General features: G+C 44.1%; 3 protein-coding genes across 10 annotated transcripts in view; 2 read left to right on the top strand and 1 right to left on the bottom strand.

Moving 5' to 3' along the window:
• epha4b (eph receptor A4b) overlaps positions 1-1628 on the bottom strand; it is a 103506-nt gene extending 101878 nt beyond the window's left edge. The window contains exon 1 of the mRNA XM_037085202.1: positions 1606-1628. The gene's annotated coding sequence lies outside the window, so the exon portion shown is untranslated. The remainder of the gene's footprint in view (positions 1-1605) is intronic.
• A 13743-nt stretch (positions 1629-15371) lies between these two features.
• On the top strand, positions 15372-17931 carry LOC119011815 (testis-specific gene A8 protein-like). 8 transcript variants are annotated; one of them, XM_037085210.1, is made up of 4 exons: positions 15372-15667; positions 15780-15891; positions 16207-16444; positions 16499-17931. In XM_037085210.1, exons 1-4 carry the CDS (start codon positions 15601-15603, stop codon positions 16892-16894), a joined length of 813 nt encoding a protein of 270 aa, XP_036941105.1. In that variant the 5' UTR covers positions 15372-15600; the 3' UTR covers positions 16895-17931. The 8 variants fall into 8 exon arrangements, with proteins under 8 accessions (XP_036941105.1, XP_036941109.1, XP_036941107.1 ...); XM_037085214.1 differs by having other exon boundaries at positions 15373-15667; positions 16553-17930; XM_037085212.1 differs by having other exon boundaries at positions 15373-15667; positions 16517-17930.
• A 1418-nt stretch (positions 17932-19349) lies between these two features.
• On the top strand, positions 19350-23018 carry LOC119011817 (C-C motif chemokine 2-like). The gene is made up of 5 exons (XM_037085217.1): positions 19350-19537; positions 19902-20051; positions 20164-20278; positions 21732-21842; positions 22228-23018. The coding sequence occupies exons 1-5, from the start codon at positions 19456-19458 to the stop codon at positions 22448-22450; spliced, it is 681 nt and encodes a 226-aa protein (XP_036941112.1). The 5' UTR covers positions 19350-19455; the 3' UTR covers positions 22451-23018.
• The last annotated feature ends 2022 nt before the right edge of the window (positions 23019-25040 follow it).

Genomic DNA, 25040 nt, shown 5'->3' with positions numbered 1-25040 from the left:
CCCACAGAGCGCTCCGGTCTGGACTGTAACAAAGTAGAGATGGAACTTGGATAAGCGCAACAGGCAGGAGCAGAACGTGCGAGTGTGTACATGCATGCGCGTGTTGCTTGAATGTGCCACTGCCGACGATTTCTTGTTTGACAAGGGGGCAGAGGTGATGACAGGGTCGTCTGCCTTGCCAGGAACTCCCCCCCCCTCCTGCCATAGCCACCACTCTCTATATACACACACACCCTTAGCCCTATTCAAAGCCACTCACTCATGTGGTAATGTCTCTATTGTGACAGGCTGAACGCTTTATGGGCAACAGCTTGGTGCTGGCATTTGGGCAGAGAGGCATTAGTGTGCATATGAGCGTGTGTGTGTGTGTGTGTGTGTGTGTGTGCGTGCGTGCGTGCGTGTGTGTGCTTGTGTCTGGCTCATCCGCTGTGGAATCTGCCCACCAGAGAGCTGGAAGCATTGAGACCTCGACTCCTCTGCTCCAGCCCGGGTGACAGCCGAGCACAGAATTGCAGGACAGAGGACGGAAGCGGGGGCGGACTCAGGCAGGAAGATTAAAGGACCAGACCGCACACACACACACACACTCTCACACACACATATACACATGCTTCCACTCCACTCTTACTTTTTTTTACCGTCTCTGTTAAGCAGGCAGAGCGATTCGTCATGTCAGAGAGCCGCGGTGCTGCCATACAACAAAAGGTGAAAGGGAGTGTGGGAAAGGGCTGGTGCACAAAGCCCTCCCTGCCCCCGTCTGTCGCCCTGTCTTGGTTGCATACGCAGCCCGAGAGCCCCTTCAGCACCAAACCCCCCACCCTGTCGTCCTCAAGGCCCCCCCCCCATCTTGCAAACACACAGCCAATCTCCCCGAACGTTTCTACTTCCATATCCCGGCTTACTTCGGGTCATTTTTTTGCGAAGCAGCATACGGTTACAATTTTTTTTTTTTTTTTTTCAACTGAGGCCTCCAATCCCGAAATGTCTGACTTCTTAGATAACGTGCCCGAAATATCTCATAATCAGCTTCTCCCCCCTCTAAAAAAGCAAAAAAAAAAAAAAAAAGCTCCTTTAGCTCAGTCGAGACAGTCATTCAGCCAGAGAGATGGAGGGGTGGAGGGAGGGAGAAGGAGATAAAAACAGCTATTCAGGGAGGAAATTCTGCCAGCGCTAGCCACAAGAGGAGAAAGAAGAAGGAGCGAGGAGAAGGAGGATCTCCTTCAGAGTGACACCGGCTGTGTGGACAGAGCAAAAAAACAAACAGAGCGACAGACGGATGAAAAGGCTGAGAGAGGAGGACATTCACACTGTTCCAATCGTCTCCTCATCTGGCCCGTGTTTTCTCCGGTTGCTAGAGACTAAATATTTGGGATACACACACACACGAGCACGTACACACACACACACACACACACACACACACTTACACACACACTTAGACTAACTGCTGACTCGAAGGCAAAGTGAATGCTGTCTGGCATATAGCTGAGCCCGGAGGAAGGATATTTACCGTAAGTCAGCGGGGGGAAGAGCAGTCAGTGTCTTACCGTCTCAATCGTGTTCGTCTCAAACAGAGGAATGATTTAACAATCAATGGAAACTGACCTTGCTTTCCTGTATCACATTCCTGCCCGAGCCGAGCCTATTATCCAGTGATGAGAAGACATGCAGATTCGCCAGGGGAGGTGAGGAAGCGGGAGACAGTTTGAACACCATAACAAGGTCGTTTGTGAAACAATTTGATTCCGCTGAACAAGGCCGCGTGTCGCTTGCATTTATCTTGAAATAAAAAGCAAGTAGGAGCACGTCGGGACGCTTGTGTTATCTGCTTTGCTCAGAGGCATTAAAGGAACAGTGTGTGGGTTTTTAGTGGCACCTGGAAAGGCCCTCTGTAGAGCCAGTGTTTGGGTTGTCTGTCCAGTCTGGGCTACTCTGCAAAGACTGTGAAAGCAACTTATTACTTCTTACATTTACAGTGCGTTTCTTGTCAGACAGCAGCCTCTAGTGGCCGTAGTCAATATCACGGCAACAAAGGAGGAAATCAGGCAGCACAAAGAGCGATAATTCTTCGTAGGGCGGAAGTCAAGAACGGATGGTCGGGTCAAACGTGCACAGGTCTTAAACTCAGTAGTTTTCTTGCCTAAACACAACCGATCTGCACATGCTGTCATGTTGTCTTGAAAACGGTGTAATTATACGTAATTTTTGGCGTCACTGGCAGTCGATTCAGTCGATCCGTCATGAGGATGTGTTGTGGAAGAGGAGGCCGTCCCACTGTAGATACAAAAGGCTAATTCCAAGCTAATGAAAACACAACCGTTCCTAATTCACGTTGATTAGACACCAACAAAAACATAATTGTGACTATTATTATTCAACTACTGCCAATAAATCCCTCTAAATTCTACATTCTGTGCCTTTAAAAGACAACGAGAGACGGATCGGATGAACAAGGAGGAAGATGGAGTCATCGTGACAAATTGGAGTTTGCCCAAACAGTGACAGTCCGTTGGCAGAGCCTGGAGGCGGAGATGGCCAACTTCAGAGCTCCATCATTTCCTGCTTGCTCAGTGCCCTGTATTGATGAGCCGGCTCAGATCAAGGAGAATATGAATAGGGAGTTAAGCTCCGCTGTCATGCATATGGATCACACTGCTGCTGTCATTAGGTCTCCGGTCTTGTTAGGATTTTGCGGATGCTGATGCCTCCGTGACAGCTAATCCTTGGTCCAATAGTGTCTGAGGCCATGCAGGACGCAGATCGAGGAGAGCCGCCGAGGAAGAAATCACCTTAAACGATCGTTATTCCCTTCAACGGGAAGATTTTTAGATTTACGGAGAGCTGACCTTCAGTGAAGACGTTCTGACATGTCACACAGCACACGGCGTAAATAATACAACGAGTGAATTCTGTTTGGCTGCTTCACTTTGACGGTTCTGGTGTCGCTGCCACACGGAGCCGCCCTTCATGTCGTCAGTTACCAGGTCTGGGGAGGAGCTGATTACATGTAACAGGATTACATAATTAGGACACAAAACAGGTAACTGTAATCCATTACAATTAGATTAGTAATTAGATTGCAGATACGTTCAGTGAAAAAAAAAAGGGGGGATCACTAACAGGATTACACACAACATCCTCACACAACGTCCCTCCGGTCCTGAGTGAAACACACAATCCTATTGATATTTCTCTTCTCTTGTCTTTGTTTGCAGATGTTTGGTATCGACAGGATCCAGAAGTGTCTGAAAGTAATCAGGTTACATCACTTTAATATTATGATGCTTGGATTACATCATGTTTAGACTACTAATGAGGAAGTTAAATGAATTCACCTTGTAGTGCTCTAAAAATGTCACACTGGAACAAAAAAGTTTCGTCCATCTGTCCAACATCTGAACTCATCTTCTTGAAACCATTGCCCTGTGTTGATTGTTGATGATTAATGATTCGTACTTAGCAAAAGTTTTGGACTCAGTCCAGTCGATCGCCTTGGCTGGCTGCAGTGTGATTGTTTGGGGCCTGTGCGCCTGTCAAAAGTTACATCCATTGACAGTGCTTGATTTTTGCCATTGACAGGCTGATGTCGTTATTCCAAATTATAGAAAAAATTCTGACAGGGACGGAGCGTTTTGTTGAACAAAAATATCCTCTTTTGCAATCAGAAACTGAAGTCTTGCTCAGAAATCTCACCCGACGAGGTTTCAGAGCGAGACTGAGTTACCGGATGTAGACTGTTGGTGTGAGTTCTGTCACTGGCCGCCCCTTCCTTCTGCTGTCTGCATGTACTGCTTTCAAAATCCCCACTGCTACATAAAACAACAACCACAACCTCCCATATAGCAGCCGACATGCAGAAACTGACTGAAGTTACCTAAACACTATCCTGATTGCTAATGAACGTAAACAAGCTGCCAGCCTTTCTTCAGCGAGGGATTTGGCCAAGTGCAAACCACACTTCCTCTAACACTGTTCTGTCCTGCATCCTGGGTTAAGTGCCGACCGCGATGACTGTGGTGGGTTTAAAAACATGCAAACAGGCCGGAGTGTTTGTTTTCCCCTCGGTGCAGCCGGGCCTTTCTCCAGCACTGATGCAGCGGCTGTGCAAGACTACCTTGAACACAGCTTGTGTTTCTGAAAAATAAAGGATCTTAAAATTCAAATCAGACAACCCACCTTTAGAAGTTGGATCGCTGCATTAATTCCCTTTAAGAGGTAGAAAATAATGCGGCACAAAGGCAGCTCAACTTCCTGCTGCGTCGGCTTCGTTCGATGAAGTGCAGGTGTGCACGTCTATCGGAAAAAAATGTCTTTTTGAGTCCAGAGAACCAGAACAGTGAAGCAGAAACAAAGTTAGAGCCCCAAAATAACTCGAAAAGGAACACTTTCCAAAAGGAAGTGTGGATTCTTCTCTTCACACACACACACACAATCAGAAACACAATTATGTACACAGAGCAGATACACATGTTGGTGTGATTTGTCACCATCTCTCTTGGCACGGACAGGCCCGCGCTAATGGACAGACACTCTTTGTGTGCTAAACAAATTAGCTCCATTATCGGGAGACAGGCGGCGAGGGGCGAGAGAGGCAGATAGAGAGCGAGTGAGAGAGAGGGAGAGGGAGAGAGAAGGGCCAAAATAAAGGGGGTGAAGAGGAAGATGAATGTGGCGAGGAGCAAAACGTACACAAAAGGGAGAGACGTACGCGCGGTGCACAATGAATAAGAGGGAAGCCGTCTTATCAAGCGACGTGTGTGTGTGTGTGTGTGTGTGTGTGTGTGTGAGTTTGGCTAGACATCTAAGCGCTTCGAGCCCTCGTGAGAGAGAGAGAGAGAGAGAGAGAGAGAGAGAGGGTAAATGTGCATTATCGTCCATCCATCACTCACTCATTACTCATTCACTTACTTACACTCAGACACACACACACACACACACACACACACACACACACACACACATAGGGGCAGCACATACATGAATGCTGATACGCCCTAATACGTGCACTTAACACCAGACTGGATGCGAGTGAGACACATTTATCTCCATGCAACTTGTGTGGAAACGCCGCTGAGTGCATCCGCCAGTGTGTGTGTGTGTGTGTGTGTGTGTGATCGGAGTGAATGTGATCCGCCAGGTTTCAGGTCAAAGCAATCCTCGCTCAAATGATTGGCTCGTAATCTGATTGACAGGCCGGCTCCCTCCCTCCTCTCTGTCTTCTCCCCGCTTTTTCGTCGTTTATCATCCATTTTCATTCTCTCTCATTATCCCTCCTTCCCTCCCTCCCTCCCTCCCTCCCTCCTTCCCTCCCTCCCTCCTTCCCTCCTGCCGTATGCATTCCTCTCCTCCTTTTCCACCCTAATCTCATCTGCTACTCCTTCCGATCCTTCCATCCCCCCCCCCTTTTTTTTTCAGCGTCATGTTTGTCCTCCCCTTTGCAACTCTCCGTCCTCCCTCCATCCTGTCTCACTCTTGATGATATAAACACATCATTCTGTCTGCGCCGTGATCGCATTACCTGTGGTAACGCCGCTCAGAACCACAGCACCTCTGCCATCTGGACGTTTATGTGTGTGCCTGCGTGTCTGTGTGAGTGTGTGTGAAGCTCTTCTATACAAATATGTATGAAACACGTCATTTTGGGCCAAAGTAAATGGAAACAGAGGTGGTAACACTTTCCCCCTCAGTGGCGGCGGAGCTGTAGTGGCCTTGGACGTGTCCTCTGGAAATACTACACTCACACAGAGTTGTGTGAAGAGGAAGGTCGACGCTTTTCAGTGCTGACATGCTGCATGAATATAGAAATCATCATCAAGACCACCAGGTGAAGATGAAATCGGAAGAAAAGCTCCGGAGGGCTCCTTTTAATCGTCGTAGTTTACTGTCGGTACTCTTCGAGGCTAAAAAAAAAAAAAAAGAAAAAGAAAAAAGCTAATCTAATCAGAAATCATGTTGGGAAAAATGTAACACTTGAAGATGTGTAAAAATAACCCGCCCATGAGCGACATGCTGATATATGTTCACGTCCTCCTACCTGTCTGTCTCCACTCATTTTCTGTTGGCTCTCTCTACTTTTCTGTAGAGAAGCTTTCAGTGGACACGGCACCAGTAATCATTTTCATCATCATGTCATCTAACGTGCAAGTTTTTATGTTCATGGCTCGGGGGCAAAGCGTTGGTTGGACTGTTGGTCTCTCACTTTGTTCCCGACTGAAACATCTAAACAAGCACCAGATGGATTGCTGTTTAATTTTGTGCAACATTCAAGTTCAGTGAATCCCCCTGTGACTTTAACCCTTTAAACCTTTTCTCTGGTGCCAGATTGGAGTCAAAGTTTTTGGATATTTTGCCATGAAAGTCATAATAACTTTTGATGATCCTGGGGTGCTCATCAGCTCAGATGGTAGAGCGGGCGTCCCACATGCAGAGGCTTTGTCCTGGGTGCAGCAGCCCCGGGTTAGAGTCCCGGCCTGGTGTCCTGTCCTGTGTGTCACCGCCCCTCTCATCCTCTCACCTCTGATGCTGTCCTACAAGTAAAGCCATACAAAGGCAAACAAACAAACTTTGATGATCCTTTCATTTAGTCTCATCATCAAGTCAAAATTCAGTCTGATTCATAGCTGCATATCTGCAAAACCCTCTGATCGCTCTGTATCTAGCACCCATCTCATTTGGTATTTGGATGCGCGTGTCTTTTTGTTGTCTTGGAACCGTGATCATGAACATGTTAGCACACTGATGTTAATGTTAGATTCAGAACACCGATGTGCCAACCTCATATAATAGTCGCACTTTCGGCCCCTTGTGTGGGAAAAACTCCAAATGCTCAGATTTCAAGCCAGTCGCAGATTATTGTTGGACGCTGCGCTCCACTGCGCCCTTATCTCACATCTCTAGAGGTTCTTTTTGTGCAAGTTTATTGATAAGGACAGCTTGGAATCCGTTAGTGTCAGTAGTAATGTACAATGCTAACACTAATGAGCAACAGAACAACAATCAACTTGTTTATGTGCTCGTCTTAAGTCAAATCTAGGAAATGATGTAAAGTTCAGAGGATGCTGGGCCTCTGCACGTCTCGTCAGGTCGAGGCCACTGCACCCCAATCACACGGAGGCTGATCGATCCGATGGTCCTCAGTTAGACCAGGGCTTCTTTACCTCTGGCCCGCCGACCTTTCACCTTGGTATGGATGTATTTACAGTGCGAGAGAGAAACTTTAGAGAACGAAGAAACACTTGGCTGGAGTTCATTTGACATTACCAGAGAGATTTAATAATATGTTTAAGGCCTCATTTAAACTCTTAGCAGCTGCTTTGGATCTATAGCGCCATGTCACTCAACAATCAATACATCTCTTACACACACACACACACACACACACACACACACACACACACACACTCTGTCACTAACACACACACACACACACCCTGGGAGGAATCTGTGTTATCGGGGAAACATCAGATCAAGCAGATACACTTGAATGGCCATTGGGGCCAGATTGACTCACAGTGAGGCGACTCGGGATCAATGTTTTCGCTTGCAAGCCAAACACATCCTGTTGTTGTGTGTGTGTGTTTGAAAGTGTGTGTGCGTGTGTGTGTGTGTGTGTGTGTGCGTGTGCCTGCCCAACCAGCTGTCCGCTCATTCACGGCTGTTAATATTAAAATGGTGCCGGTAGGGGATCAGAGGACCCGACCGGCAGGCCGAGTGCGTCCGTGGACTCGAGGCCCCTGCTCGAGCTCCCCCACTGAGCTCAGGAGACAAAGACCAAGTGCCTGTGTTTCCAAACACGGGCCCCTCTCACCACCCAGAGGTCAGGAACTTAGAATAATCTAGCTCAGGCAGGAGGGACTGTGCTTTCTCATGCAGACACACACAGATTTAGGCATTAAGGCTTTTAATATGACCCTTCTTAACCCAGCAGCGGAGCGAGCGGCGAGGGGAAGAGAGGGCTGGAGGCAGGAGGATTCGTAGCCTGAGGGTCTGAGGGGGTCTGAGGGGGTCTACGTGGGTGGAAAGAGACAAAAAGTGGGCAATCAGGGGACATATGCTCGACACACAGAGAGCGCTCGCATGCTGAAATAAGAGAAACAAGACGCGAGAGGGTGAGATGTGAACCCGCTGTGTGATCAAAGCAGACAAAGAGAGAGATGAGGAGAGAGAGAGGGAGAGACTGGCTGCAGTCGAGTCGTGAATGAGCTCGGTGGTCTGAAAGCGACGTGCGCTCTTTGATCCTCCTTTGACAACATTTCTGGAGCGCAGCCTCGTGTGCAGTACCACCACCGACGGGAGGCACACGACCGGCGAGCAGACACAAAAAAAAAATCAAAAAAGGGACACTTGAGTTTTTGAGCACTCCTTCTGAGCACCGGCAGTCCACATTTAAGCGTTGTGGTGTCCAGATTTGGAAGTCTGAATAATTCAAGGCCAGCTGACAGTTTATCTCTTCAGCCTCACGACTTACTGTATCGCGCATGAAGAGCGGAGTAATGTCAGCTGTAGCCTAGGGGCTGCGGCGGTTGTATTTTTGCAACTCTAGACTGCCGGGCTAAATTTGGATGACTCTCTCAGAGCCTGTCAAGCTCAGACGGCCCGTTTCCTCTCTGCAGGGGAAGGACGCCATCTAGTGCAGCTAGAGTGCAAATTCAGAAAGGAAACGGAGAGAATAGGAGGGTAGATGAGGAGCACAGAACTGTGTGTGCATTAGACATTCAGTGGGATGACGAGACGCTGCACTTCAATAAAAAAGATTATCATAGTGGATTCTGACAGTGAGCAGGTCGCTGTCTCAAACATCCAATCCATTTGATTCAGTGGAGCAGCTGTGTGAAGTTTCTGTTGATGATGATCCATAATGTTGTCTTAAGACTAATACAATAAATCCTGCCTTCATAAAGATGATAATGTTCAGATTACGATTCAACTTTATATTCATTTTGGAGGATGTCGTCTGGAGTGTTGTAATTGTATCTCGCTAAAAAGAGAATTGTCTCTCTGTCTCTTGTCTTAAATAAATAGAATGAATAAAATGCAAAACGATTCAGCAGCACCACAAACTACATCTCAGCTTCGTCTCAGACGGTTTGTTACAGGTCAGGACAGGCATCAAGTAGCTCCGGAGTCCAGACGGAGACCGTCTTCCACTGCAGTGTCAGACGCATCAGTGATAGAACGCTCCCCCACACGATCGAAAAGCTACACTTAAATACCACAGACGCTTATTACTCTAATGTAAAAGATCTTGAGAGTTAAAAAGGTCAAAGCCTGCCTCCACAGAAGCTCCTCTCTCCTGCAGAAACACTGCCCCTGAAACGTCTCGTCAGCAGCCCACATCTTTAACTCCTTGACTTCGTGACATCACGCTGTCGGCTAGTTTGGCACGTAAGAATCGATTCAACGCAGCTTTGAAATCTTGCTGTGAACCTGGTGTGTGGCCCTGACGTAGTTACCTATTGTGTCTAGTTGGTATCATGACCAAACATTTGGGGTATAAAACACTTCCATTATACATCATTTAAAGGACTTTTATTGCTGCATCAGTCATTAACATCAAGTACCTGGAGCTCTTTTGTAATAGTATTCTCTGTAGCTTTTGATTAAAGTGACTGTGTAGAATTATAATTATTATAGGGGCTAAAAAAAAGAAAGAAATTGCTCCATAGAGCCCCTTTAACACACTAACATTCCTGCATTACATTTGATTAAGTATAATACACTATAAATCAGATTGACTGCAATAAACATTGTACACGTTTTCAGTGTTGTGGTACTTTTAGTCTTACAAAAGAACCAGCACAAAGCAGCAACACAATAGCAATGAAGCAGCTTCACCCCCCTACTAATCGGCCCCATTTTACCAAATCTAAAGAGAGGAGTGGACAATTTGCTGTCTATAATAGCACTGGTCGAAAGAGACAGGTCACTGAAGCGGTGAAAACCCACTCTGTCTGAAATGATCACACTGGATCAGCTGTGGCATTGCGCGTCTCCCAACCGTGAAGAACCACGAGGCTATAATTAAAGGGCTTATTGATTAGACTCTACGCGCTCCTGCGTCCTCTGGACCGTGAGCCGGAGGCCGGGGCGGGTCACTCGCGCTCACTATGCTAATGTCTATGCTAATACAGACCGCCGGTTTAAGTCGATTATTGACGCTTTCCCTAAATGGACGGTTGATCCACAACCGAAGCTTTGTGTGTCGGGGTCAATAGCAGCGAGATTGATGCCGGGGCAGGAGGTCAGCTTCATTTCAACTCCACTGGTTTCAGGGTATGAATTGGGAATGACTTCCGTTTATTGAAATATTAATTGGAAAGTGAGTGGCATTTCTCAACTCCAAGTGGGATTTCTGTTCATCATCCGGTATCGAGCAGAATTATATAGAGATCCATCGGTAGAGGCCCTGGGGAGTGAGCCTTATCTGTTGAGGATCAGCCTCTCCCGAGCATTTTTATAGTCGATTTGTAGTACAAGTCAGTGAATGTACATCAGTGACGAGATAAAGATAAAACAAAAACAGCAGAAAACAAAAAAAGAAACACGGCCCGTGAAAGAGAACCAGCTCCACCTTGCTGCCTGAATCAGAGAATAACAGTGCTTGATGGCTGATGGACCTCTGGTCGGTGCCGGTGCTGGGGGCAGAACACAACATCATGCAATCAGTCTGAGAAAGGTCGGCGTATTGATCGGTGTGCATGGCTCCACCGTTACATATCAAAAACATCTCTGCTCTTCCCAACACTTTCCCGGTTCTAAAAATGACCCAGAGTGCACTGCTCTTTACAGCAGGTACCGTCCCCCAGACGGCTGCTCCGGCCCGTCACGTTGCGGCACCAGCGCCTCTCAGACTCGAAAACCCAGACGCATAGCTCTTTGTTACAGCATACCTGGCCTTTGTAGAAGTTTTTTCTGTCTGTTTTTTCTTCCTCGAGATGAACTTATCAGTGTGTGTACACAGACGGGGAGGAGACGGAGGCGAGTTTATCAGGCCGGCTGATCGTTATAATTCTGCGAAGAGAGAGAAAAAAAAAAGAGGAGACACATATCTTCAGCTTTCACAATGAACCAATAAAATTCCTCAGTTGCCGGATGAAGGGTAAAATTAAAACCTTGATCTGTCTGGATTCTTTATTAGACAGAGGGGGGAGCAGACACAGTCAAATATATCCATCTGATGAGACGCTACTTTAATTACTGCTCTCGTTCACTCGACATGCCACTCACATTGTGTCTCTGCCTGCAGGTGCGTGTGTGTGTTTGCTTTGAGGTAGCACGCCAACCGGTGTGTTTCATATCAGGAAATGCTTCTGTCAGCCTCGGCCTGATCTTAAAAGCCCCATATCTGCTGTAATAGACTGGCACGGAAGACTACACAGAGGGCACAGCCACGACTCCGGGCATGTGAATCACGCATGAGTGGGCTGTGAAACAAAGAGTTGTAATCGTTGAGTCGTGGTTCGAGGTGGAGGAGTTTGCTTTCAGTATCCGCTTTCTCGCTTCTGCTCTGTGCGCGGTCAGGAGGTGGGCCTCTGTAAAAAAAATAATAAAAAATTCAACCTGTTACAGTTCTGAGAAAAAAGGTTAGGACCCAGATGCAGAAAAACGCCACAGGCAGACGGGATTCAGGAACAGAAAGCGAGCTTTATCAAACAAAAGCTGAACGATCCAATAAAACCAAAGAATCAAGGAAAACCAAAAATGAGTCAAAGGGACAAAAAACACAAAGTAGCAACACAAGAGCTTAAACAAGGTGCAAATCAATGAAAACACACAAGGAACAAAAAAAGTACAACATACAGCAAGGTCAGATGGAGAAATGCTAGAGAACACTGGAGGATGCTGGGCTGAAACACAGGGAGAAAACAGAGCGATCTGACAAGAGGGAACACAAACACCACACACACTAACACACACACACACACACTAACACACAAACACAGGTGCAGGTGGAATGAGGCGGGGAAAGGCCAGGTGAGGGAGAAGAATGTAAAAAACACTGGAAGGAGGGAAATCACACAGTGGGAGGAACTGAAGAGCAACATGAGGGCACAAGTTCAAAATAAAACAGGAAATAACAGGACAAAAAAACAGGATCTTGACACAGCCACCTTTAAAAACACCAACTTTTCCTCTTAACCGCAGTGTTTTTTAATCCACCTAGATTGTTTTGGTGTGAGTTGTTGAGTTTTTGGAGACACAGGCGCCTCGAATCATGACAGCAAGGAGCGTTACAGGACAGCTCAGCTGAGGACGCGTCTTCTTCGGGTGCATTTGAAGAGAAGCATCAGAGGCAGGATCCCTCTTTGTCCTTCGAAAGCTGCTCGGTGGGGCTTGACACTAAAAAAAGTTCAATATCTGAGTACAAAATGACTCAGATCTTTCACTAATGGAGCGTTGACATGAGAGACTTCCTGAGACAAACTTCTGGTTTAGCCCTCTGCTAACTTGAAAGCGGCTCAGTATGTTGGACTAGAAAGGTTTCTAAGAAGGCATCCAAGAGAGCGAACGAGTCCTTGTTGTGATGGAGTTTTGGGCTGCTGCGCATCACAGTTTGTTGCAATTACAGAGTTTGGCCACTCTGTAAAATCAGCATAAAGGCCTGCTGGTCATCCTGGAGGTTCTGGTCTTTTTAGTCAGCCATTAGCAGATGCACGCCTCCGTCTGTCTGGCAGGTGCGGTACAGTAGAAAGAAAAAAGTTCCTTCATTATAATGCTCACAACAAGGTCTCTGGATTATCTGTGGGGTAATGAGGTCATGAGGACATGAGAACACAAGCTAAGTGCCATCTAGTTCCATTACATATGAAAGAAGAGCGACATCTCTCCGGCAACTCACACAGAAATAATTTAGATGTACAAATAGAGCTACAGGTAAAAAAGGAAAAATGTGTATTTTAGGTTTTACTAGGGGAACTGCCCCTTTAAAATGTGTGTATGTACATCTGTGTGTTAATATGCATCCATATGTTAATATGTTCTTAAGCGTGCCCTCCCGTCCCATGAACAGCGACTCGACAACGTGCATTTCATTCCCGTCCGCGGTCGATATAGGATGAGGATATGAGAGCCAGTATTGATTGTAATTTCCTGCGACGCTACGTTCCACTCTCTTGCTTTATCAGGAGACTAATTCCTATCAGCTACGCTGTCGGCCAACAGCCCAGGCTGCTGCCCAGGACAACAACTAATGAATACGAGAGGAGCGAATAAGCCGGCGAGGCATTTCTGCTCTGACAAACAGGTTGCCACGGGGATGATGATGATGATGATGATGATGATGGGGCCGGGATACGTGTGGAGAAACGCGTATATACAGCATGTTTGTATATGAGTGCAGGCAGGGCAACATGTGTAGCTCGCCTGCATGAGTGGCTGCAGACCTGTGTGGGGTTGTATATGTAGGTATGTTTTCTCCAGTGTGTTTGTGTGTGTATTTGTGTGTATAATGTGTTTGGTGAAGATACACACCAGCCGGGTTTTCACTGATTTTAATGACTGGACTCCTGGGAGGACGGCTGCTTGTGTGCCTTGGGATTTGCTGTTGCTGACTAAAGGATTCAAGGGCACAGAGCTAACATTTGCTTTCCATCCTGACAGCAGCTGGAGCGCCAATAAGGGGTTTATTTACGCCGTCATTGTCGAGCTGGTATAATGATGTGCTGGCTGAGATGCCCCACGGTGTCCAGACACACACTGCAGGCGTCCTCCATTTTGTTTTCTTTTCTCATTTTTCTCTGCTTTGCACCTGTTGTGCCTCTCTGAAGCTCTCTTCTTCTTCTTCTTCTCCCTCTCTTTCGTCTCTCACTGAATCCATCCTCTCTTTCATTTCAGGCTTTATATTGAGTCCATTATATTGCCAGTTAGCCTGTCGTTACGGTTGGTTAAATGCTGTGATAGAACTTGAGGACTGACACGCGCCTTCTTCTGAATTCTTGCCCGTCTTTCTTCGACGTATGCGCTTTTTAGTGCTGTTTTTCTCCTCCCCGTCCACGCTGTATATTTTTAGTTAATTCTTCCTTGTAGTCTCAGCAGGTTGCATACTAACATCTGTTTCATTACAGGCCGCTCAGGTTAAAGTTAGTCGGAGCAACATGTCAAGATTCTGACGTTCACAACCTGAATCAGAAGCTGCTTCTTTTTGCCAAGTATGTGTCCAAATACGAGGAACCAGGACGACAAAAACTGAACAAATTAGACAAAAAATGATTAAAAAAGAACAAAAGAAAGAAAGAAAGAAAGAAAGAAAGGTGACTGGTCCGGACTGTACTATACAATAGCATGTGGAAAGAAAGTAGCTATTTGTACAGTATATTAAAAACACCATGACCATCACTATAAAAAAGCACATTATAAGTAAGATAAACATGCATACATGGTGTGGGTGCATTGTGTACATTATATGCATGTATTCATGACTATATATATATATATATATATATATATATATATATTGTACTCATGGTTTCTTTGGCAGATTATGTACACCTGGCAGGTGCTTTAAATGGTGCATTTACAGCTGTGAAAAGTGGATGTTTGGTGTAAATGGGTCAACACTGTAACACAGTTTTTCTTTTCATCAGAGTGACGGCCTATTGATGAAGATACAAGTTTTGGAAATTACAGCTGGGGTTGGTTAGATTTGAGATGCCGTGGAGAGAGGACTCTGGGAGAATCAGACTCAGAGGAGACTCAGCTTTTCTCCTTGGAAGGTTACAGGTCAGCGCCGTCGAGAGGGATCACAGGCCTGAGTTCATCACAGTTCACTTTCATTTTGACTCACATTCTAACAAACTGGAAATTTTCCAAGTCCATGGTTGTGAACGCTGGTGTGAAATGAAGACAGATGTCTCTCAAAACAGTCTCTACAAACACATGCAGTCTTTACAAAGAGCCAAAAATAATCCGAGCACCTACGTGGGCGAGAGTATAGATGTGCTATTTTAAGTGCAAACATTTCTGATAAAAAAAAATAAAAAAAATCATCTGTGTGACATCTCTCTTAACAGATGAGCCACAGAAAATTTCCCCCTGACCAAATCTAACATTTATTAAAATTTAAAGTGCATTTCAGTCACCAGTTGACTTTACACTCAGTGACTAAAAGTAGAGGCAACCTGTGGCTTTCACAGTGAGTGTAAAGGAAAGGGCTGAGTTTCTGTGTGTGTACACATCGTATGAGTGTTAGTGCTTTTGGGTAATGCTACTTTGTATATTGTGGGCTTGTCTGTGGTGAATGGACTGTTTCTCATCTTTGGTTTTTGAGCGGTGAATCATTGTTTCCCCTCCCCATCATGTGGCCACAACTCTCCATGGTGACGAGTGAGGGGTGAGGGGTGTGGGGTGTCGGGGGACGGAAGGGGTCTCTTTTATAAGAGACGAGATCAAAACTTGAACCATCAGAGAGACGGCGAGAACTTGACTAATTGGTAAAGCCATGAAGATATGCGCACAGCTGCCTGAGCACGTCTAAGTTTGATTCAGCGCTCTGATAACAACCTCCAAGGGGTGAATTATCATCTGCGGCCGACTTGGATACCTTTGTGCTGAGACATATCCCACACAGCCGTTGAAGGACAAAGTCAAGGTGTAATCCTGAGGATGAACGTCAGCCTGGTGTTTGCCACTCTTCTCTGCCTCACCGTATGGAAGAGCTGCGTCCATGCAAGTGAGTACTGGAAAAAAAAAGTACCAGATGTTTGACTGAATGTATATCTGAGTGTTTGACAGGGTTAAATGAAGGAAACTAATCTAAGTCTCTCTGTTTTTGTCTTGTTTAGTTCATACGCCGCTGGTAAACTGTTGCAGGATTTCCAACACCAAAATCTCACTGACAAGAATTGCAAATTATACCCTTCAGTTCGAAGGCGTCTGTCCAATCGCAGCCATACGGTGAGTGGTCCTGATATTTTACGATGTAAATTGTACAATGTCTCAATTGAGAATGACATGTACTCCAAAATACTTACAATTCACCCAAAGCAACACTTTTTTATTCTTCTCCCTGTAGTCGGTATGTAGCCGTTTTGACAGTTTTGGTTTTATTTGTCCCAAGTCAGTAACAATTACCCATAATTCAGGCAATAGCACCCTGACCTATTCACATGCCTAGAATGGATCAGCAGCTATCCTTGTCCAGATTCATTTATGGTCCCTTTAGTAAAATATGTGTCAACAATGGCATTAACAGATATCAATCCATTGCAGGTTTGAGACGATGCGTGGGAAAATAATTTGCTCCGATCCGAACGATGGCTGGGCAAAAAAAGCCAAGGCCAAGGTGGACAAGGACGAGGAGAACAGAAAAAAAGCATTGCAAGAGCACGGACAGACCAAAGAGGGATCTACAAACGGTGTCACCCCAGCAGCAAAGGTCACACCAGCAGCAGAGGCCACACCGGCAGCTGAGGTAGTCCCGGCAGCAGAGGCCACACCAGCAGCAGAGGTAGCCTCACCTGCAGAGGCCACATCAGCAGCAGAGGCCACATCAGCAGCAGAGGTCACACCAGCAGCAGAGGCCACACCAGCAGCAGAGGCCACACCAGCAGCAGAGGCCACACCAGCAGCAGAGGTAGCCTCAGCAGCAGAGGTAGCCTCAGCTGCAGAGGCCACACCGGCAGCAGAGGTAGCCTCAGCTGCAGAGGCCACACCGGCAGCAGAGGTAGCCTCAGCAGCAGAGGTAGCCTCAGCAGCAGAGGTAGCCTCAGCAGCAGAGGCCACACCGGCAGCAGAGGTAGCCTCAGCAGCAGAGGTATCCCCGGCAGCAGAGGCCACCGTGTCAAAAAAGGCCACTATGCCAAAAAAAGCACCGCAGAAGGGACGCTGGACAAGAAGGAGGCTGCTGGGGAGGAGATCCAGGAAATGGAGGAAGAGGCAGCTGAGAAGACGCGGCTGAGGAATCACAACACCAATGAGAGTTTCCGCTGTCAGCGAACTTTACTTTTTCCAATTGGACTTTTCCTGCTGCACTGCTTCAAGAGTTTACAAATATGAGACAAAGTCAGGCTTTTATATATTATTCAGTTGAAGATTAAATATGCAATATATATTTAAAAACATATGTTACCCCGTACCTCGTTATCTTAGATGTTCATTAGATTAATTGTTTTTTCTTCTTCCAGTCGGTTGCCAATAAAATCTTTGAAAGAAAATCAAATGTAAACGTGCTTTTGTTATGAACAAGAGGAACAAACACCGAAACTGATCTGGTTGTAGTAGGCTGACACACACACGCATATAAAAAGAAACAACACGGGTTCTCACAACCTGTCTGAATGTTTTCACGCTCAGCGCAAATAACAAATGTACAGAAAGGAAAACCAACACAAGATAACAGATAACAAATCTAGACAAAGATGAAGGTCAGAGATACTGCGGCTCTGTGCAACGGAGGGGCGCAAACAGGAAAACAGCTGGAAAGACAAACACACAGAGTCTATATATAAAGTTCAAAAGCTAACTAGTTGGGTTAGTGGCTTTACTGTGGAAGAAGTGCAAATAATAAATGATATATCACATGTGCAGTGGTGGCTATCCGTATATTCATTGACCGACTTGAGAGACTGCTTTCTAAGAAACACTATGTCATATTAACACCGGTCGCTGCACGGTTACTGTATCTTATAGAAAGTGTTTCACAATGTCAAATAGCTGGTCTCACTACTGTCCACCAACAAGGGATGTGTACAAGTCCTGGAACAGAGCAGTTCGATATCATGAACCGTGAAAGTCTGATCTGCCAGGTGGCCCTGCAGCTCAGTTGGTGGAGTGTGAGTCTCATGTACAGGTGCCGCGTCCTCACCACGGCGGCCCATGAATCCTATCCGATGTGTTTAGCCCTTTGCCTCATGTCATTCCCCCTCTCTCTCTTTCCAATTCTTGCCAACTCTTAACCTGTCCCGTCCAATACAGCCATGGAAAAATGCCAAATTATTATAATAAAAAGTTATTAAAAGTCCTGACTCTCAGTCGCTGTCTGCTGCTGTTGTGTTCAGAGTCTTATTGATAGAGGACCTTTGAAATTTAAGATCTAATCTCTGTTACACCAAAACCTTTCAACATTTCATTCAACGTACTGTGACGCACACAGCACACCACAAAAAACCCTGAGTGTGAATGTCAAGAACATCACAGCACACGAACTCTGAAGTCAGACAAGTTGTGTTAACAAAACTGAAGTATCGCAGAATGAATTATTCCATAATAATCGTTATATTTTTTAGTATATATCTCGTTCTACTCTTTCTCTAACCCCAACCCCAATATTTATTAATGGACATCTGTAGGTCATCAGTTAAACGGTCATTTGCTCGAAGACACAGGTCAGTATTTTTACTCCCCTTCTCAGCCCCCCGACAGAAGCAATATTTAAAGGTGATATTTTAAGATGCAAAGCAGTTTTATCACATAAGTGCACAAATAGTGAAATGCAGAAAAGGCTTGTACATTTGTGCCTGGAGTGTAAAAGTGGAGCTTTAGTTTGTAGCTATGAAAGATATGTTTGATATTATTGTCTCTCTGTTTCAGGCCTGGGTTTACTTGAAACTGTGGGGCAGCCACCACATCCTGAGCACTCAGAGGAAGATCAGTGTGCGCATGTGTGAGGTGCTGCATGTTTGGGGTCGCCGAACTTAGCAGAAGAGTATTATAGTGAGACTGTTTCCTCTCTTCTAAGTGAATTACACAATGTCTGTATTATTTTTTTTTCAGTTAAGTTTTTCAGTTTAAGCAGTCGAGTAGCACTGGACATTTATGTTCACCACAAAAACAAATTCCAATAGTTTCATTTTGTGCACAAACTTAAAACAGATAAATTGTTGCAGAAATGGCACTTCGATGTTTTGTGTACTATAGTAGAGTCTTCAAGTCACATAAAGCATGTTCCAAGCTTGCGCCGGCCCACTGTGACTGAAAACTGAGATTATTCTCTTAAATACCTGGAAAATAGAAATTCAGTAGGTCAAGAAATCTTCCTACACACAGGACATGAACTCTTGTCATTCACATGTGCAAGATCCACTCACCCAGGGACACTTGTTGAGGGAGCAGTCTGTGTCTACCTTTGACCCATATCACCTGACTTCCTAAAGGGTCGCCGGTAGAAAATGTGTCACAAAACCATCAGAGCAGTCTTACAGGAAGTTATGGCTAGAATGAACTAAGTCATGAAAACTGAAGACTCATGAAGACTTAAGACTTTTAGCTGTTCTTAAAGATGGCTTTGGTAAGATTGTAGAATAACTGCAATAAAAACAAAACCAAAAAAAACAAAACAACTCCTCCTTTCAGGCCTCCCACCATAGTCACTCCTCTAAAACACATGAACATGCACTGCCTGACAACACCAACTGCCTTGTTGCTCTCGATTGTCAGCAAGGAGATCTGTTTGTTAGCAGCTAGTTTGCTATATCCACCAGCTCTCTGACCTGTTTTAGCCTAATAATAATAAATACATAAATGAATAACCACAATCTTATAAACACAAGCCAAATAGCTATCATAAACGTAACCCAGTCAGAATCAGTTACTCCTTACTGCTGTAGGTGTGAGCTTTATGCTAACTGGGTTAGCATGAGTCTGTTGCTGCCTGTTTGCATGTAACCATTAGTACTCTCACAGGAACCATATTTTATTTAGTTTCAAGCCTCAAACTGAGTACATTGTCATTTTGCCATTCTTCACAGTTGGTTAAAACCAACTGGTTCAGTAACGTCTCATAGTGTCAAGGACTGTAAAACAAAGGTAAAGTGTAAAGGATAGTGTTGCGTACCTGCGTGTCTATGCATGCACATGATGGTTTTTGCTTCTAGGTGATGGCATAGTCTATATATTGTGGGTAGGTCTGTGGTGAACTGTTTTTGCTGTCGTTGCCTTGTGATAAGTGAACTCTCCCTACTGTGCAGCTGTAGTGTCTACCTGCAGAGAAGGTTTTTGCTCAGAGATATTCCACACAGCCACTGACGGACAAAGTCGAGGTGTAAATTTGAAGATGAGGGTCAGCCTGGTGTTTGCCACTTTTCTCTGCTTCACCACGTGGACGAGCAGCATCCAATGTAAGTACCGTAAAAAAAGTGCCAGATTTTTAAATGAGCGTAATTCTGAGCGTTTGGCAAGGTAAAATGAAGATTGACTTAATCTGTCCGTCTCTGTTTTTGTCTTGTTTAGCCCATGGATCAATAATTAGCTGTTGTCTGATGGTGTCCAACACCCGCATCCAAAGAGAACATATTGCTGATTATGTAGTTCTGACTAGACCCCAGTGTCCAATCGATGCCATTGTGTAAGTGGTCCTGCAACTTTGACTATCATATATAATTAAAACATGTCTCAACTGAGAACAAAATCTGAAAACAGAAATCTCAAGCTACACCCCCCCCCCCCCCAACGCATTTTCTCATTTACCTCAAGTGCAGGCGTGCTAATAGATTTGGTTTTACTTGCCCAGGCTTTCAAATGCAGTATATGTCGGTGAAAATTCTGCCAGTACACCATACGGGGCTGTTCAGAGCATTTATTATGAAGGACTAAAACTTCTAAATGCACCAAAAGTAAATTTAGAAGTAAATGTAGACATTAACTATCACCAAAATGTGATGTAGATTGATATGCTGTTTGATTTGATTTTTTTTATTTATTTAACTTCAATTAATTCCTTTTACTGTTTACTTTTCCATTTTATTTATATGCTTTTTAATTACTCTCGTAGACTGAATATAACTTCTGCCTGACATATTTAAAACTGATCTGCTTTCGACCGCTCTTCTGCTCTGTAAACACATATTTGTGCAAAGTGACAAGACATTTAATTTCTTGTAACTGGTTTATTTGATTTTTTTTATAGTATTGTATTTCACTTGCATATGAATTCTAGTTTAAATGAGTGTGAAGCAACTAAAATTTTTTTAATTTTTTGTGGGTTGGATTGTGTTATATATTTTAAAGCAGGGCCGAGGACAGTGGCCACTAATGTGGAAGCAAGACATATATGTAGAAGATCTCTGATGTTAATAAACCAAAGTCAAAAAGTCGACCATATGACACATCTTAAACTTGCATTTATTAGGCCAGCACATCAGGAGCAGTTTGGGGTTCAGTATCTTGCCCGAGGTCACTTCGACATCCAGACCAGGGGAATCGAACCAGCGACCTTCCAATAACAAGACGTTGGCCCTACACCTGAGCCACAGCCGCTCCCTATCTTTAATGACAACCCCCTGATTTTTAGTAATGAAGCAAAAAAAAAGGAACATAAAAGGTTATCCTTAAGATAAATAACATTTGTGGAAATAAATAGAGGAAAAATGCAAAGCAATAAGAATATAGAAATGTGTACTCAAATAGATAAATAAATAAAATGGGGGAATGAATAAGAAGTTAAATCAAAACAAGGATAATAAATTCAGAGGCAAATTAAAGCGTGAACATCACCGATGTCATATTTTATAAATTGATACCTACATTTATTTTCACTCATATTTTTATTTTTATTCAAGTTTAATTTTTGCATTTTCAGTCCTTAAATGGAGTATCACATTTTTTTTTCCCTACAAATTTTCAGCGCTGTGATATTTTAAAACCTATCCAAACAATCTATGTGCATGATATGTGAGAAAACAAGCTTTTCTTCAAACAGCCGTGAACCTCACCTTTCAGAAATTATTTGTCTGGACTTCATAAACACAATATTAATGAAAAGCATTACAAGACTGTTAATAGACACCAATCAATTGCAGGTTTCGCACAATACACGATAAAAGAATTTGCTCCGACCCGGACAGCCTCTGGACAAAAACAACCATGGTGATGTTGGATGGAAGAAGATGGCAACAGAGTGGACCGCACAGGTAAGGCAAATAATGATGGAGACAGCTGGGGGAAAAATATCAAGAACTAAATTAAAAAAAAACAGTTAAAAAAGAAATGTTAAAAACAGCATTATGATACTATTAGCCTTTCACAATGAATTGTAGGTTTCGCACAAAGACTGGAGGGATGATTTGCTCTGACCAGAATAGCAACTATGCAAAAAAAAGACATGCTGAAGATTGAAGAAAGTATCATGCTTGCTTTGATGAACTACCTCTATGAATATGCAGGAAGTGATTCTGGAGGTAGATAGTCGATTTAGTCTCATTCCAGCTCGTCAAATAAGTAAACTTGTTGTTGATGTCTTGGATCGAACCTGCCACTGCCCAATCTGAAAAACAATCTGTTCTACGTATGTGTTAGTAGAGAGAATGAACAGAACGACGAGGGAGCAACAAGCGCCGTCACACCAGCGACGGCCACCACGTCAAAACTGCACCACAAAGAAAAGCCAAAAGTCCAATGGAAGAATGTGCTAAATATCTTTTGTCTGAGGAATCACAACACAAGTCCCAGTTACCACAGTCAGCAAACATCGCTCTTTCCAGTTGTGCTTCTCCTGCTGTACTGCATCAGTGAACAGTAAACTCATGTGAAACAAAGTCAGGCTTTTATATATTTGTTCTATTGATGATTAAATATATCAATCATATATTCAAACATTTGCTCACCATGCCTTGTTGTCTTGAATATCATTGCAGTTAATAAGGAAATGACATACACAGCTCAATAAAGATCACAAATCTAGACGAAGATGAACATCTGGACAAACAAACATACAGAGTCTATATATAGAGTTCAAATGATAGCTGTAGACACTGTGGTTGGGTTAGTGGCTTTACTGTGGAAATATATAAGACATGTACTTTATTGGGAGACTTGAGAGACTGCTTTCTAAGAAACACTTTGTTATTTTAACACTGGTCGCTGCAGGGTGACTGTGTCTTATAGAAAGTGTGAGTCCTGGAACTGAGCAGTTCAACATCATTAATCATTAGTCTGATCTGTCCGGTGCCCAAGACACGTCCTCTCTTCTGTGGCCCATGATTCGTGGCCCTTTGCCTCATGTCATCCACTCTCTCTCAACTCTCAACCTGTCCTGTCCAATACAGCCATAGAAAAAATGTCAAATGATAATAATGATAATAAAATGTCCTGACTGTCAGTCGCTGTCTGCCTCTGTAATGTTCAGAGTCTTATTGATGAAATACCTTTGAAATTTAAGATCTAATCTATGTTACACCAAAACTGCTCAACGTTTCATTCAACGTACTGTGACGCACACAACAAACCACAAAAAGCCCTGAATGTGAATGTCAACAACATCACAGCACAAACTCTGAAGTCAGACACATTATGCTGATATAAATTAAGCACTGCAGAATGATTTATTCCATAATAATTGTTATATTTTGTAGTAAATATATCTCGTAAACCTGTAGGTCATCAGCCAAACAGTTAAACAGTCATTTGCTCGATGACACAGGTTAGTATTTTTTCTCCCCTTCCCAGCCACCTGACGGAGGCGATATTTAAGGGTGATATTTTAAGATGCAAAGCAGTGTAACGTTTAAGTTCACGAACAGTTAAATGCAGAAAAATAGGCTCGTACATTTGTGCCTGGTGTCTAAAAGTGGGGCATTGTTTTATGTGTGTGTTTATTATGATATCATCTCCTTTCTGTTTCAGGGCTGTGTTTACCTGAAACTGTCAGGGCAGCCGTGGTGCCACAGCGACCACATCCTGAACGTTCAGAGGAGCATGAATACGTGAATATGTTAAAGGCTGCATGTCTGTGGTCAGCGATTCAGCAGAAGAGTATTATCGACTGTTTCCTCTCTTCTAAGAAAATGATGCTCGAAGCAACAAAATGTCTAAAGCAGTCATGTAACGCGCAACATGTATGATGGATGTGTCAACCACCTACACACAACTGAGTGATAACGGAGGAGATATTGATTTGTACCAACACAAATATGCCACACCTATTTATTTTAACACTGAAATTATTATTAGTCATGTCAAACGTGTTGCTCGGAGTGATAAATTGTTATGGATAAAGTATTTTCCGACTCTGTAGTTCCAAGACATTTGCTCATTTAGCATCTTTCAGCTGATTGTTTTGGATTTACAGCCCTACAGCTTTCATGTTTTGGTTCCTTCTCACTGATCTTATCTGCCCTGTTTCCAGCTGCACCTGTCAAAAGAAGCTCTGATGAAACCACCAGCTGGTAAAAATACAGTATAGCAGCTAAAGAGCCTGAAATTGCCCTGAAGAGTTGGTATAGGCCCAGACGGGGCTAAACACAAGAGTGAATAATACACTTATATTCATCAGGTGGTCAGAGATGAGACTCCAGAGACGTTATAAGAGAGCGGACGAGCCACTTAAAGCAACATTACGTAGAACATGTTGTGTGATTTGTCCCTCCTCACAGGTTTGGAGTGAAACACCACTGTTGTAAATACAAATCCCAGGTGTGTAACAGTTTGTCAGACGTAAATTAGGTGCTAGCTACAAACAAAATCATTACCCCAAAACAATGTTATGCGTTGAAAACTTGTATGTTGAAGTAAACTTGTGTGTAACTCTGTGATCCGACGCTCTCACTGATGGGAGGGTGGAGGGGATGAGACAGAGACACCAGTCATTATTAGTCTTACTACGGGACACCGAACCATTAACTTTAAAAGCCTTTTAATTTAGGAAACTCTTGGTGGTCTTGGCGCCTGAAATAACTGCCCGTAGGCGTTGCCAAGATCAGTGGAAAGATTTGCTCTTAAAGGACTCTGATGACTGCCATTGAATTCTCATGTTGCTCCATGTCTGGTGGATGATGGTTATAGGTTGTGTTTATTGCACTGCCCCCATGTTGCTGTGGTCTCATTTCTTTTTTTTTTTTACCTTTATTCGATGGCGACAGTCAAGAGGCAGACAGGAAAGCGAGGCAGGAGTAGGGTGTGATGTGCAGCAAAGGTCTCCAGCTGAAGCTGAGGTGACTTATTTAGTGACATATATGGAAACATCCCTGCTTTTCTAACACCAATAGATAATGAGAGAAATGTCAGTAAAAAGGGTCCTTGAAGGGTTCAATTTGGCTCAAAGGAAGATGGCTCAGCATTAAACCTGAGCTGAGACAACACATGGTGAGGAAAGATAAACCCAACATATAGAA

This window comes from Acanthopagrus latus, chromosome 21 (genome assembly GCF_904848185.1).
Source record: "Acanthopagrus latus isolate v.2019 chromosome 21, fAcaLat1.1, whole genome shotgun sequence".
NCBI classification, from domain to species: domain Eukaryota; kingdom Metazoa; phylum Chordata; class Actinopteri; order Spariformes; family Sparidae; genus Acanthopagrus; species Acanthopagrus latus.
This window is presented reverse-complemented; position numbering and strand designations above follow the sequence as displayed.

Bases quoted from the DNA above. Each gene is read 5' to 3' on its own strand.
- LOC119011815 (XM_037085209.1), top strand. From the start codon at position 15,601: ATGAACGTCAGCCTGGTGTTTGCCACTCTTCTCTGCCTCACCGTATGG. The intron at 15,668-15,779 runs GTGAGTACTGGA...TGTCTTGTTTAG, and splicing joins GAAGAGCTGCGTCCATGCAA to TTCATACGCCGCTGGTAAAC. The intron at 15,892-16,206 runs GTGAGTGGTCCT...AATCCATTGCAG, and splicing joins TGTCCAATCGCAGCCATACG to GTTTGAGACGATGCGTGGGA.
- LOC119011817 (XM_037085217.1), top strand. From the start codon at position 19,456: ATGAATAACCACAATCTTATAAACACAAGCCAAATAGCTATCATAAAC. The intron at 19,538-19,901 runs GTAGGTGTGAGC...CCTACTGTGCAG, and splicing joins ATCAGTTACTCCTTACTGCT to CTGTAGTGTCTACCTGCAGA. The intron at 21,843-22,227 runs GTAAGGCAAATA...CGTATGTGTTAG, and splicing joins CAACAGAGTGGACCGCACAG to TAGAGAGAATGAACAGAACG.